General features: G+C 40.3%; 1 protein-coding gene across 2 annotated transcripts in view; it reads left to right on the plus strand.

The window, feature by feature from the left end:
• Positions 1 to 15,969, plus strand: part of UNC5C (unc-5 netrin receptor C) — a 422,927-nt gene that overhangs the window by 277,582 nt on the left and 129,376 nt on the right. For both annotated transcript variants that reach the window (XM_006111944.5, XM_006111943.5), the window contains exon 3: positions 10,618 to 10,761. In XM_006111944.5, coding sequence (XP_006112006.1) covers positions 10,618 to 10,761 — 144 coding nt within the window. The remainder of the gene's footprint in view (positions 1 to 10,617; positions 10,762 to 15,969) is intronic.

Genomic DNA, 15,969 nt, shown 5'->3' on the forward strand with positions numbered 1-15,969 from the left:
GTAGATGTTTTGCACAAGCGGGGGGGAACTGGAAATTGTCTCCATAGAAGGAGATTTATTGTGTATTTCCTTTGTGAAAATATTTTTAACCGAAAGAATAACCAGCTCTGTGTTGTTTTAAAGGTATTTGAACTCACATGTCTCCTAAGGGAAAGGGAATCTAGTTACTGGGACTCCTACTGCAACCTTCAAATCCTATTACTGTCTGCTCAGAGAGAAACCCCCCTGCCCCGTTGCAGATTCATTGCACAAGGGGGAGCATGCAAGACTTGGGGACGGGATGAAAGCAAAGGATGGCATTTAGGACTCAGTGTGACTATGTGAGTGGCATCAGAGAATCAGGTGGTACACTAGCTGCGTGACACGAGTAGTCTCTCCAGAGCATTTTCATAGCCATTCTGTCACCTGAGGAGAGAAGATTTCTTTCCACATCCCCTCCGACTATACAGATTCAATCCCAACCACTTGGCCTCTGGATTAGGATTAGAATTTGCACCTGAGATTAGAATGTATCCCTCTGTGCTCCATATGGAACGTGTGTGAGCTCATGATAATAACACTGTGTATATTCCTCTCTTCAATCATGACACAAGATAATATTCCGCTGTCTGGTCTTCTGCAGCAGCCCAGATGTGAATAAAGTTCCTCTCTGTCCCCAAGCAGGCACAGTACAGGTAGATGTTTTGATGATATTATCCCATTTACACAGAGGTTCCTGGCTCTCAGACCAACTAGCTTTGTCTTCAGCAGCTGGAGCATCATTGCTGTTAGAGCTGAGTGAAAGGTTTGAACACAGGAAGAAAAGCAGCAGACCTCATAGGCCTAATATCATTTTTTCCCAGGCACTGGTGTGCACCTGCCTCCAAAATGACACCTGAGGCACTGGAAGGCTTTGCATACCCAGCAAAATAAGTCATTCCTCCTTTTTTTCAGCTTCAGAAGCTGGCAGAGACCCCGGAACAGGAAACATTCCTTCCTTCTCTCTTCCCACTTGAGCAGCGCAGCCCACTGCCCTTACAAAGAAACACTGCATGAAATCCAGCTGCTCTCTTGGGACCTCCTGAGGGATTTCCGTCCAAATTCTGCTCCAGAGTCTGTGGAGCTTATGGAAATTGCCTTTAATTCATTAGGGGAGAGGGAGGACTAAGCTAAGAAATGGGGCGGGGGGGGAATGAGCCTCTCCTTTGCAGGGCCCTCCCATCTGAGAGAAGACCTGTTACCAGTGATCCTCAGGTTACTTCTATTACAAGAAGAGAGAGAACAAGTAGGGTAGAAGGACAGCCACAAGGATGATCCTTGATTCCCTCCCCAAAGGGAAATATGAATTCAGGCTCTTCAAGGGTTTACCTTCACCTGTTAGCTCTTAGCTGCAACTGCCTTGTCTTCACTAGTAGGTTACTTCATATTAGCTAACTCGAGCTAAGAATGCACCTTTTCCCGTAGTGAAGAGAAGGCTATAAAGGGCACAGACATAGCTGGCAGCTATTCATTTAAAAATCTGACCTCATATTTACAGAAAATTGTTAGCCATCTATATTCACCCAGTTCCTATGTGTGCCATTAGCCAGGCAGACATTATGGGTAAGTCAGAAAGAGCAGATGCATGCAATAACAGAGTGAAGAGTTGTTGGTAGGGTTTTAAGTCACTTAGCTTTATTATTTATTTATTTCCAAATATTTTTATTTTTATTTCTTTGTTGTTAAGGTTTCAATTGATGGAGAAAACAAAGTACTCAGGAGGCATGCCATAATGCAATCATCTCTGTCCCAACAGAATGCAGAGAGAACATTTTTCTCAGTAAGAATCATTATATCTGAAGCAGTTCTCTTTGTGCTCAAGCTATTTATTAATTTTTGAAACACCAAGACACCATTACAGAAGTACTTTGAAGCATTTGAAAAGAGTCATTCTATGGCTGTGAGAGACCCATCTCTGAAAAGTGTAAACAAATGATTTAACTTTTCATTAATTATAAAAAGACTATTTCATTGAGTAAAATTATTCAGTACCCACTCCCCCCCAAAAGAGAATGTGTGCTGCGTCTGTGACTGAACAGTAAATCCAATATTCTAAGTCAGCTCTAAGGGTATGTCTACAGTACAGAGAAGATTGACACTGCCACTGTCAATCTTCCAGGATTTGAAATAGTGGGTCTAGTGAAGACACGCAAATTCGAATTGAGAGGGGCACTTTGGTCAATGCCAGTAGTTCTGCTTTTATGAGGAGTAAAGCAAGTCGAAGGAGAGTGTTCTCCCTTCAACTTTCTGCAGTGTGGACAGCACCAAAAGTCGAGTTAAGGTACTTCAACTTCAGCAACACAGCTAACATAACTGAAGTTGCATATCTTAATTCAATCTTATCCTGTAGTGTAGACATACCCTCAGTGAAAATGTTAGCCATATGTTGCTTGAATGACTAATTTAACCACAGGACACTAAATGAAATAAGCAGCTCTAGGTGAGCCTTTTATTACATGTATCTGAAGTCATATCTTTGGCTTGTGCTCTTGGCCAGTTTGATAAGATAGGGAAAATTCTGTCTTTTTTGTATGAGACATAAAGCTAATTCAGACTGCCAATTATAAGTGCTGTTGGACTCTTAGTTGGAGTTGAACAAATATGAGTGAAATCATGGCCTCACTAAAGTCAGTTGCAAAACTCCTATTGACTTTAGTGAGGTCAGTATTTCACCTATGCAGGGAGCTATGAAGCTTCACAGTCTAGTCTAAGTGGCAAGACCAAGGATCTGGGGATCAGAAAAAAGTGGCTCTATTACAGGCTCTGGCACTAATTTACTTTACTCATTTTCACCATCTGTGAAATGTAGATGGACATATTTACCCGCCATTGTAATGCACCTTAAGATCTTTGGTTAGAAGGCACTATGTAAGTGCAAAGTATTACTAACATTGTGTGATATGTTTATTGTAAGTAACTATATTTCCTTATCCCAGGCATGATGGGTGACAAGCTGTTATCTCCTGGGAGATGCAATTGATGGTATATTTAATTACTAGTTGAGGAAGTATCTCTTGCTCAATTGAAAGCACAAAAAACACAAAAGAAATTAAACATACAATTTCTCAGAATTTGAAATCTGAATGGACACTTACAGCTTCATACTTTCTGGTTTTTGTTCTGCCAAACAGTCAAACACACACTAATGTAACCAAAAATTGCTCCAGTAAAGTCTTAAAGAGCATTTTCTTGCACACATGCACACACACACACACACACACACACGCAAATGTTACTGTAAAATTTTCAGTGTACTTTAAAGAACATCAAAATAATTTTTGGCATAAAAAAGCCCAGTAGAGTGCAGATATTAACCCTCATGACCTGGACAGATTCCAAGCTTGATAATTAAATTTTGCTTTGCTGAAATTCCTCCTAGACTTCCCAGTGAATACAGTATTCTTCATTGTCTGCCCTAAACTATTGTATAGGGTTATTGTGCCTGATAAAACAGTTGTTAGGTTTTACCACAGGAGTGAATATTCTATTATTCTGTTACATGTATGGACATTTTAAATAAAGAGATCCAGGGCCTGGCTTTGTAAAGTGCATAATCTACCTCATAATGTACTTAACCAGTTAATATGTAAAATATTAAGCACTTTGAGGACATCTGCTAAACTGTGTATCTAGAATGCAAGTTATAGTAAAGGGCTACTATATAAGCCATAATTCCCTCCTTGCTCTCCCTTTGCTCTAGGAGGGGAAGTGATTAGCTGTTCTTCTGTAGCAGCTGCAAGTGATTATCCCAATTATTCCTCCAATGTCATGTGCTCACTTAGCTGTACCAATCAGCAAGTAGGCAGATTAAGTCAAGGCTCTTTCTGTTCTGTGCCTCTTCCCACCAATTTCCCCACCCACAGAGGTCCAAGTAAACAGTGTAGGAATGTAATGGAAGTTCTCTTTTTTTACTCACTTGCATAGGTGTGTGGTCCAAGTCATCATCCCTCCCAAAACAAGTACAGTTTTCCATTACAAAGTAATAATGTAGTGCTGGTAAATAGTGACACATCAACAGCCCTGGAGATTGAGGCTTTCACAGAACTGGTGTAAAACAGGAACTTTCAATGCCAGCTGCCCTTAATCTCCTCATTGATAGGCCTCAGGTAAAGATATCAATATGTCCTTACCTGGAGGGACAAACTGGAGGTTGAATCCTTGGGATGTCTGCTGAAATTTCCAAAGGGATGCCAATTAATGCCAGTTTCAGACTTGCCAAGTACATTGTGTTTCACTTCAGTCTACAGCTGTTGGGCCCTTTCTATAGAAAACCCAGATTCTGGATGCAGACATCCACAAATAAGTGAGTATTGTGACCCATTACCCTCTCCCACTTGCAGCAGGTGTGTGCAGTTTTAAAGTAAGAATTTCACAGATTTAATGGATTTTTCTGATGGTAGGCTCAGTGTTGAGGGTGGATGGATTTCATAAGAAATCAGAGTGATTTCTGTGTGTAAAAAACCCTGAAACTTACTATTTTCAAAGTCATCTTTTCTTTTTCAGACTTATTTCATAATTAGAGTATCCAAATCCACAAGACTGAATTCTAAGCATGTATTTCTCTCCTTTTCTTTATTCTCTCTTCAGGGCTTTCTTGTGTTTTCTTATTTAAGTTTCAAAACTTTGAGCAGTCCTTGGGACTCCCTTGCAATTTTCCAGATTGTTTACTAAGGTCAGAGATCTAATGTTTGTGAATTAAAAATGGGATGCATACTTTTATGGATCCCTTTTGTTCCTGGTTTACTTTCATAGGATGTTATTATTAGTTCTCATACAAAATTGACTCAAATGGCTTGACTTTCTGTTTTGAATTCTTACCTGAAAACTCCACCCACACACACCTGTTGCCAGTGGGGGAGGGTAATGGGTCACAGTACCCACTTGTTCGTGGATGGCTGCATCCAGGATCTGGGTTGCCAGTTCGGAGAAGAAATGTATATTTCCCAGGCCAAGGGACAAGACCCAAACTAGGAGATAGTACAAGCAAAGATTCCACCTCCCTCCTCCCCATCAACTTCTTGCTATTTGTTGCCAGGAACGAAAGTAGGAGCTATACTGTAACAACAGCATGGAAGCATTTAATAAAGATAGTATCTTTATTTATTGAATTTACACCAATATATGATGCCTATCAAACATTCTATCAAACGTTTTCCCATAAATGCATTCAATTATCTTCCTACAATTGGGCTTGTTATTGCATAACTATAAAATAGGAAAGCATCTGCTTTTGATGCTTCATGTTTGAATTTATGCAAATATATTAATTTATGCAAATTTGCAATTTACTGGATTTTTGTCAGGCTCCTGGCACGGATGCTGTTGTGAATGGGGTTTTATTCTGTGATGTGGATACTGTATGCTGGGAACCCGACTGGAGCTATCAACTCATTCACTGTAGAAATGAAACAGCTGTGGGATGGTAACATGTTCAGTTATTACTGATGTGAGGTAGATTTGAATTGGTGTCCTAGAGAATAAGTGCTCCATAATCAACTACTAGTCACCCGAGAGTCCTCCTTTTATGTGTGGTGCCTGTGGGGCAGAGCCATGGGGAAACATTTTTTAATGGTGTCTAATGTTGCATTCACAAGTATGTGTGTCCGTATATGGTCAGGCGTAGACTTACATGCCCAAACAGGCCGCATTCAGAATTTGTATGCACAAATATGCAAGCCCTCTAAAAAAAAGTGTGTGGGGGGAAATATAAAGTGAGTGGTATGGAGTAAATTTTAGGCTGATTTATATTCTATGCAATCAGTGAGGTTGTATGAGGTGTGAATCAGTGCAGAAGTTGGCCTGGTGTAAGTATAAAGTCTGGACTACCTTTAAATCAGGTTATTTGTAGATCTGTAATAGCAAAGTCCTAAAAAGAGAGGAGTAGAGGATATAAGAGAAATTATTCAGTTGTTTTGGCCAGTCTCTTGGTTTCATACAGTGTTTAATGGGAGGCTTTCAGAATTTAACATCACCTATTGACCTACCTTAAAAGTTACACCACAAATCAATTGAGTCCTTAGAACAGGGGTGGCCAATAAGCAGCCCACAGGCCAGGTGTAATTCTCCCGGGATAGCTCCTGGTAGGCCACCAGACACTTTATTTACTTGCATGTCTGCAGGTAAAGTAGCACACAACTCCAGCTGATCACAGAATGACATTCTCAGCCAATGGGAGCCACGGGAAGTGGTGGTCTGGACTGCGCCACATCCTTCCGCTCTCTGTGGCCAATGGGAGCTGCAAACTGTCATACTTGCAGATTCACAAGTCAATAAAGTGTCTATCTACTCACCAGGGTCTAACTCTGGCAAACTGTGTCCAGTCCATAGTCCGCTTATTGACCACCGCTGCCTAGTGCAGCATTTGTGATGCAAAAGATGGTTCATGAGGAGCATTAAATAAACGAGTTCAGCCTATTTTCTGTGGTTCTAAAGCAGAAGCATCTGTAGTTAGTAGTAAGAACAGGATCTCTCTTAGAAATCCTTTCAAGGTTATCATGCTGTTATTATTCTCCTGTGAGATTTTTTAGCAGTACAGTATAGCATGAATGTGGAGAATCTGTATCAGGTCTTCTGTGGGATATATGTACATTGGGACCTAAAAGCCATTGAATCAGACTGTAAACCCTGTATATTATGGGGTTATTATATTCACTTCAAACCAGGATACCCCCTGCCCTTCTGGTTCCAGTATCTATATATGTACAGCATCATTCTAGCTGATAATAGGTCAGTTGCACTGTATGCTGTCTCAGATTAAATGTTTCCTAACACAATTAGAAAATAACACCATGGTAGGGATTATTTTTAAGTAATATTTTGACCTATCACAACACAGAAGAAAATTACTCCATTCCTAGTTGTATGATTCTACATCCAGATTCTGCCACCTTCTTTTAGGTTGAATGATACTTTACTAGGACAGAAGTTCCTTTTAAATCCCTGGAACTCCTTGTGACCTGAGCAAGCATTACTGAGCATGAAGAAGGCCAACAGAATCAGATCCTTACAGTTTGTGAAAGTTCAGGAGGAATCACAGCGGGTCACCTTAGCCTTATTCATACAGACTATAGGTTTAACTTCTCTAGTCTAGCACCCCCGGGACCTGACTAGTGCTGACCTAAAGAATTTGCTGGACTACGGGAGGTCAGTATTGTCTAGCAGCATTATCAACACTTCCACTGCTTACTGGCTCCTAAAAGACATGTAGGAGTAAACTAGAGCTAAATAACAGCACAGAACACTGAGAGCCAGGACTGGTGGCTGTAAACAAACTTTATGGGACCGTGGGAAACTTGGCCACACCCATAATAAGTAAACATCCAACTAACTAAAATCATGCCGAACCATAGATGTTGCTGGATCAGAGAGTGCCAGACTAGTAGCTTATTTCAACCCTTAGTACCTTATTTCATGAGTAATTAATGTGGTTCCTAATGGAGTAAGGTGCTACTTAGCAAAAGTAAGGGTTTCTGAATCTGGCGCATAAATACTTACATTCATTACCTTTACATACAGCATGTGATCCCATCTCATGTCTCAGCAACAGATTTGAACTTCTGTATATTCTAGAAAAAGTGTTTAGCGCAGAGATAGATGTAGTCATGTGGTGAAACTGTATTTCTGATCACACACTTTTAAGCAAAGAGGCACCAACAGAAAATGTGCTTCTAGATGACTATCATACAATTTGTGAGACCAAAAAACTTTGAACAAACTGAAATCTATGAACACTTTAGTTATGACCTAGAAAAGCAGTGCCTAATCTAGCTTGCTGTTATTAAAACCAGTGTATTAAGAACCAAGAGATAAAAGTTATGTAAGTGAGTGTATTTAAGGGATGTATTGATATAATGGATATTTCCTATCTTCAGCATATCAGAAACTGAATTCGCATCCAGAATTTTAAGTCCATTTTATAATCATTATTAACCAGTACTCTCCTTTCATTATAAGACTCCTTGCTTTAGCCCTCCAGTAACCTAGCTCTCTGCTCCCTCACATTCCATTATAATCAGCCTCATTGTAAAAACTTAATATTGTAGCATTCAAACTGCTAGGCTCTCAAGGCTATAAAAAGTGGGACTAGTCTGAAGTGAGATCTTTAGACTAGCAGCAGTTACACTGTGAAAACGTGACTCCTTTTGAGCACATCCTGTACATATCGGCTTTTTTTTTTTGGCTTATAGACAGTACAATGAACAGCCCTGGACCATTTTTGCAGCTAAATGAACTCCTTAAAGCAGAGCAGTTCTAGAAGGTTTGCTATATTTCCAAATATATATATACACTGTATTTGGTTTTTACTTTGTCGAAGTATAGCAATCAAATTTTGAGTGTTTAGTTTCAAGGCAAAAAGCTAGTTATGTGTATTTGTCAAAATAGCTTACACCATTGCTTTTACACCAGTTCTGTGAAAGCCTCAATCTCCAGGGCTGTTGATGTGTCACTATTTACCAGCACTACATTATTACTTTGTAATGGAAAACTGTACTTGTTTTGGGAGGGATGATGACTTGGACCACACACCTATGCAAGTGAGTAAAAAAAGAGAACTTCCCTTACATTCCTACACTGGGCAAACATAAAAATAAACAAACTACAAAGATGGTAGGCTATATAATACCTACCAGGAAAATTCATCCAATTATAAACAGTTTCTATAGAAAATATGCATGATCTGTATGCTTCAATTCCTGTAGTTATTTTTATTATGTTATGTTGTTAACCGAGTTTTGGATGCAAAGAGTGTGCCACATAGTTGACAGTGTACAACTGCTCATAAATAGCAATTAATCTTCAGCTTCCTGAATGGAGTCTTTATGAGGCTGGGGGCAATATCAAGGGTGTGCTTGGTTTCCAGAGCATGCAGCACACTCTGTGCTGTACTACCGGGAACATTCACGTAATGAATATCACCTTGTAACTCATGTGGCAGGAGGCTGGGAGTAGCTGTCTTGAAAGGGCTCAAGTCTGAAAGACACCTAATCCTGTGTTAGTTATTCAGGAATGGGGACAAACTATGTACACTAGAGATCCGAGTATCTTTTAATTAGATTTCCTGGCATGACAGTAAGGAAAAAGAGAATCAGTCACACTATATTTACATAATATGTGTATGTGGGATTTATATACTTAAGGTCCTTTGTTGGGCTACATTTTAGAAATAGTGATGTATTATGGATGGAAACACTCTGCACGTTTATTGAGACTTTGGCATTTGCAACACAGTGAAAATACATTAACAAGTGGTGCATAGATTGCTCCTCTTCCCTCCTTTCCCCAGATCTTGGCTGTCATTTTAAAACTGAAGTGAAGAGTATTTGCACAGGGCTTGTGAACTTTAAGGGTGAGACTATGCAAAACACCAAGTACGTCAATTGCTGAGAAAAAGTCATCATCTTTCCAACAGGTATTGCAGTGGTATTGGAGATACAATATTTCCTTGAGCTCAGAATAGGAAAAAAAACATTGCACATGAGGTAGCACTGTGTGTTAACTGGGTGAGTGCTAGGTTTGCAATAGCAATGATGGCCACTGTTGCTGTTGCAGATTTTTGAGGATTGCATTACAGTGGTATTGTGAGAGGATACGTGGGAAGGCAAGTTAGGATCCAATACAGAGCACAGTGGTTGCAGTACTGTAGTGTAGAGCCTTGTTCTGGACAGTCCAAAACAAAACTGCTTACAATAATTATACTAGAGATACCGTTCATGTAAACAATTGCCCTATTTTGTTGAGGGGCGAAGCCATAGTGCAGTATGATTAGTGTTTGAGTGAACAAGAGTTGCTCACTCCACATTTCAGTCCATCAAAATCCCAGACCATGATGCTGGACTTTTTTTAAAGGAGAAGATGTGAATTTTTACACGGCTCCTGATAGTGTGAGATGGGAACACGTTTCATATCAAAACTATTCTTGTCTGATCCTCACCTAGTGTCAATATGAAATGGAAGCAATGGAGCTTATAGGTACTTTGGTTTACACTAGCTGAAGATTTTCCCTATGCTTTATAGGGTGTGTGTGTATGTCTATAAAAAGGTGCGAATGGACTGAAGTAAGATCTTTAGACTAACAGCAGTTGCACTGTGAAGCATGACTTCTGTTGAGCACATCCTCTACCTATAAGCTATTTTTGCTTTATAGGCAGGACAACGAACTGCCCTTAACCACTTTTGGATCCAAATGTGCTCTTCAAAGCAAAGCAGTTTCAGAAGGTGTTGTTTGCCACAATTCAAACACACACACATACGCACGCACACACACGCTCATGCTATATTTTGTTAAAAGTATAGCAATCAAATGTTGAGTGTTTAGTTCCAAGGAGAAAAACTAGTTATGTGTTTCTGTCAAAATAGTTTGAAAAATTCACTTGTTCACTCACTTTATAATGTTTAGTGAGTAAATGTTATTTTTCTTAACATCCTTCTCAAGTTAAGGGCTGGTGAGTAATTATCAGCGAGGGGTTGTAAAATTTTGTAAGAGTTTTACAAGCATCTCACATGTTTGCTCTCTCTTGCTCTCGCGCTCTCTAATATATTACTTTGAACAATAGCTTCACCACCTCTAATACACTTGGGATATTAATTGTACCCTGACAGGTTTGATTGTTCGGGAAGTGAGCATCGAGATTTCCCGTCAGCAGGTAGAAGAACTCTTTGGACCTGAAGATTACTGGTGCCAGTGTGTAGCTTGGAGCTCTGCCGGCACTACTAAGAGTCGAAAGGCCTATGTTCGCATTGCATGTGAGTACCTTTTCCCTGGGGTGTTTGAGTGGGGGATTTTGCTTCTAACCACATACACTGAATAAGCTTTGAATCTTCTCTGGTGGTTGATGAATCATATTAGACTTCAGGCCACCAGCATTTCACCTAGATGTGGCTATAAGAACTAGGGGGTCACCAAATGAAATTAATAGGCAGCAGGTTTAAAACAAAAAAAAGGAAGTTTTTCTTCATTCAACACACAGTCAACCTGTGGAACTCCTTGCCAGAGGATGTGGTGAAGGCTAAAACTTTAACATGGTTCAAAAAAGAGCTAGATAGATTCATGGAGATTAGGTCCATCAATGCCTATTAGCCTGGATGGGTAGGAATGGTGTCCTTAGTCTCTGTTTCTCTGGAGGTAGGTGACAGGGGAGGGATCACATGAGGATTATCTATTGTGATCCCTCCCTCTGGGGCATCTGGTATTGGGCTGCTGTTGGCAGACAGGATACTGGGCCAGATGGACCTTTGGTCTGATCCAGTATGGCCGTTCTTATGTTCTTATGTCAGTTTATCATTTCTTCTGTTTCTTAGAGCAAGACTCGCATTCTCCTCCTTCAAGGTTTTTGAAAAAAAGGTCAAAGATAACAAGTTATTTGTGAAATCCTGCAATGGTTCTGAACCAAGGAAAGTGCTTGCAGCTAATAGGCCAGAATTTATCAAAGCAAGCCCAGTGATAGGATAAGAACACTTCCTCTGTGTTTCTCCAGCCATTTAATAATGCTTTTTCCTGACAGAGACCAAATTTAGCATATCACCATAATCAGAGGGGAACTATGATAGCAAATATAGACATCTTAATGCTTAACATTTCATCCATGCTATGCATGGTTACTAACCTCAATATTTATGTTTAAAACCTTTCTCCACTCTCAATCCCCCCACAAAACAAAAAGGGCAACCAGTTTCCAGACAACAGATCTTGAGCTGACAGTACAAATATTTAATGTTCATTAATTTTCAAGGAGGAGCTTGTCTTTGTAATACAGGCAGTCCCCGGGTTACACGGATCCGACTTACATCAGATCCCTACTTACAAACAGGGTGAGGCAACCCCGCACTAGCTGCGCCCCCACAGCAGACCAGGGAGACGCGGAGCGGCTTTTCTCAGCAGACACCTCAGCTTGAGAATAAAGGATTGAGGGAAGTGAGGTGTGGGAGAATAAAACTGAGCTCTGGAGAAATGTTTGGCTAGAGTTTCCCCTACAATATGTACCAGTTCCGACTTACATACAAATTCAACTTAAGAACAAACCTACAGTCCCTATCTTGTACGTAACCCGAGGACTGCCTGTACAGTATTTGTAGCATGGATTCCCATTTCCCTTTCATGTGGATTAAGCGAGTTTCTATTTAGTTCAATGCAAGCAAGCTGAGTAAATCAGAAATTATTATACCTGCCTTTGCAGAAAGGAACAAAGAAACATTGTTTGGTGAGTGCTCTTCAGCAGCTGGATACTTTGCTAGCTCGTCTATACTGAACATAGCCTGAGATTTTAGAACAAAAGAGAATTCCTTTTCCAGGAAAAAGAATATATGCCTTACCAGGAGAATGGCTCTTGTGCAAGAGGGGTTTTTTGCACAAAAAGGAGCCATCTACACAGCTCCTTTTTGTGCAAAAGCCTCTTGCGCAAAAACGGCTGCTAATTAATTACGTAACTGAAGCTTGGTGATAGTCTACTCCGTGCTTCATTTGCATAAGCTTTTGCGGAAGAAGGCTGCAGTATAGACGTAGCCTTAAAGTGGAAGACTAGAGAAGGCCTATTTGCTTAGCATTTTGAAATGAAATAGTGTCATCTCAATGAAATCACTTGAGTTGAGGCTGCATAGCATTTCTACAAATCAAGCCATTTATATGTACATGTCTAGGTAAAGATTCAGGAGGCTAATTTTAAGTACCCAAGTTGGACACTTTGGACTAACCGACTTTGATTAGAAACGGATCATGCCTACAAATTTTAGATATAGAGATGAATCTGCAGAATAATTTCCCCAGGATTCAGTGGAGCACCCCCAGCAGACCAGGGAGACGCGGAGCAGCTTTTCTCGCCCCAGAGGACGCGGGCAGCGGTACCGCGGCGCGTCTGGACGGTCCCGCTGCTTGCGTCCTCCGGGGCGAGAAAAGCCCCATTCGTAAGTACAGATCCGACATAAGTCGGATCCGCGTAACTCGGGGACTGCCTGTACTATAAATGTATATGTATACAAAATTGGTGTTGAATGCCAGTTTCCACTAATTTTTGAATGTTTCAAATACGGCATATTGACACCTTTGTAGTGGCAAACAAATATTTCTGTGGTTCTCTTGGGTCTATCTGTCAGGAAAGCAGTGAACTTTAACTGCCCATTCCAAATGTTAGCTCTGTGCTTCAAAGCAATGTTTCAACAGCTTTTTCAGATTACAAAACTCGCATTAAATCACCTTTTAAATTTTGGTGCCCTGCCAGTTGGCACTTGACAGATGTCCTTCATATATACTTCAGTGTGTATCGGATGAAGATAACAGGGCAATGTTAAAATTATAGATGTACAATTGTGTAATTGGGAAAAGGGCTAAACAATGAAGTAGCAAAATTTGCAAATGATACTAAACTGCTCAAGATAGTTAAGACCAAAGCAGACTGTGAAGGGCTTCAAAAAAATCTCACAAAACTAAGTGGGCAACAAAATGGCAAATGAAATTTAATGTCGATAAATGTAAAATAATGCACACTGGAAAAAATAATCTCAACTATACATACAATATGATGGAGACTGATTTATCTATAACTACTCAAGAGAGAGATCTTAGAGTCGTTGTGGATAGTTCTCTGAAAACATCCATTCAATGTGCAGCGGCAGTCAAAAAAAAGCAAACATCTTGAATACTGCATACAGATGTGGTCGTCTCATTTCAAAAAAGGTATATTAACATTGGAAAAGGTTCAGAAAAGGGCAACAAAAATGATTAAGGGTTTGGAATGGGTCCCAGATGAAGAGAGATTACAGAGATTGGGACTCTTCATCTTAGAAAAGAGGAGACTTAGGGGGGATATGATAGAGGTTTATAAAATCATAGAAGTGGAAAAAGCGAATAAGGAAAAGTTATTTACTTGTTCCCGTAACATAAGAACTAGAGGTCACCAAATGAAATTAATAGGTAGCAGGTTTAAAACAAACAAAAGGAAGTTTTTTCTTGACACAGCACACAGTCAACCTATGGAACTCCTTGCCAGAAGACCAGGACTTTAACAGGGTTCAAAAAATAACAAGATAAATTCATGGAGGTTAGGGCCATCAATGGCTATTAGCCAGGATGGGTAGGAATGGTGTCCCTAGACTCTGTCGGAGGCTGGAAATGGGTGATGGGAGAGGAATTGCTTGAAGATTTCCTGTTCTGTTTACTCCCTCTGCGGCATCTGGCATTGGCCGCTGTCAGAAGACAGGATACTGGGCTAGATGGACCTTCGGTCTGACACAATATGGCCATTCTTATGTTCTTACGTAGATGAAGATATAAACAACCACTGCCAAGAGTCTGTCAATGTTTTCAACATACATTTTTTTATTTTCAGTGGCTTGATAGAAAAAAATAATTCAGGACAAATATCGTTGCTTGTGAGTGATATTTTTGATCACATTTAAGAAAGAGAGGGAGAGAAAGTCATTTGATTAATTTGATAATGCTTACACGTATTTTTTAAAATGGAGGAACCAAGCCCTATGAACTTTCGGTGTCACTTTTTGATATTTTTTTGCATACCTTTCCTTGATTTGGGGCCACAGAAGCACAGACACAGAAAAACCATACACTGCAATTTTTTCAGTTGATCTCATAGCTAAATAATAAATATTTATATAAACTCTAAACACCTACAGCATGTACATCAGTGAATGGAGATATTATTGTCTACAAGGTAATAAAAATTAGCTAAATTCTATGCTCACTAATGTTAATCCAGAGTTTCTCAGTTAATGTGTTGGTTGACTCTGAATTGTACCAACATGACTGAAGCCCTATTTCACCAAGATATTTAAGCACATGCCTAACTTTAGGTACATTCCACTCAACTATTTCACTGCTTAAATTTCCAGCTCAGGGATCAGTGGCCAAGGTTTGCATTGTCCCAAACCTTGGTGCCGTTTCCCGAAAACTTTTCCTATTTTAGCCCTATCAGGCTTCTTCTCTATCACACTTTCTTCAGGTCCTTTCTTCAGGATCCCAGGCTTCAACTGTCCTCTGAGTCTATCTTTTTTCCTCTGTAAGCCCAGATAATGACTGCTGTCTCCTGCCCCCTCTTCCTGATGTTGTACCAGCTTGCCTGCCCCTGCCTGGCTGGGCTTCATCCCCACTTCATGCTTGATTATCAAGGCTATCTCCCCCTTGGGGTGGCCTTTCGGGTTACTTTACCCACCTTGGACCACAATAAGCCTTTCTAGGATAGTGTGCGGTAAACACCCCATCTCACTTCTATAAACTAGATTTGAAGCATAACTAAAAATTCAGCTGTAGACATACCCACTTAACTGTGACATCTCAAATCCTATATCTTCTGGGTGTGCCAAGGTAGGCTTTGCGTGATGAGATCAGAAAGACCAAGTGTGACAAAATTTAAGATGGGCAGAAGGCAGTAGGAGGGTCCAGCATTGCTGCATGAGGAAACAGTTATACTCAGTTTAGAGTGGTGTAACTGCATCACTGCTGTAAAATCTCTAATGAAGTGCTCTATGCCAACGGGAGAGACCACTTCCACCACCTTAACTACTCCAGCCCCCTCCAGCCTCCTGCTGACATCGAGCTGTTCACACTGGTACTTTTATAAGTGTAACTTATGTTGCTCAGGAATGATTTATTGATACTGCTGAATTTCACTGTCTGGTGCATGTTGGAGAGCCATGGCCCAGAGCACCACTGAGCTAAGAGAGACAAAGAATGGGCTCCCTCATATGATGCACCTGTCTGTCCCTTAACTTTGCCTGCAGTAGACACGCAATGCTGCATTTTGAATTAAACAAAACGCAGCTCAACTGTCTTAATATTATGGCATCAAGTTGGACATTTTCATTTTTAATAAGTACAAAAAAAGTGAAGGCTAATATATTTGGGGAAGGCAAACCCCAAAGTGCTCTGTGTGCAGCAGTTACTTCTCCTTAATTGCCATAGCTGGTGATTTTAGCACAAGTTGTGCCATACCATGATGACATAAT

Source organism: Pelodiscus sinensis, chromosome 4, assembly GCF_052426305.1.
Source record: "Pelodiscus sinensis isolate ZL-2025 chromosome 4, ASM5242630v1, whole genome shotgun sequence".
Classification (NCBI taxonomy): Eukaryota; Metazoa; Chordata; order Testudines; family Trionychidae; genus Pelodiscus; species Pelodiscus sinensis.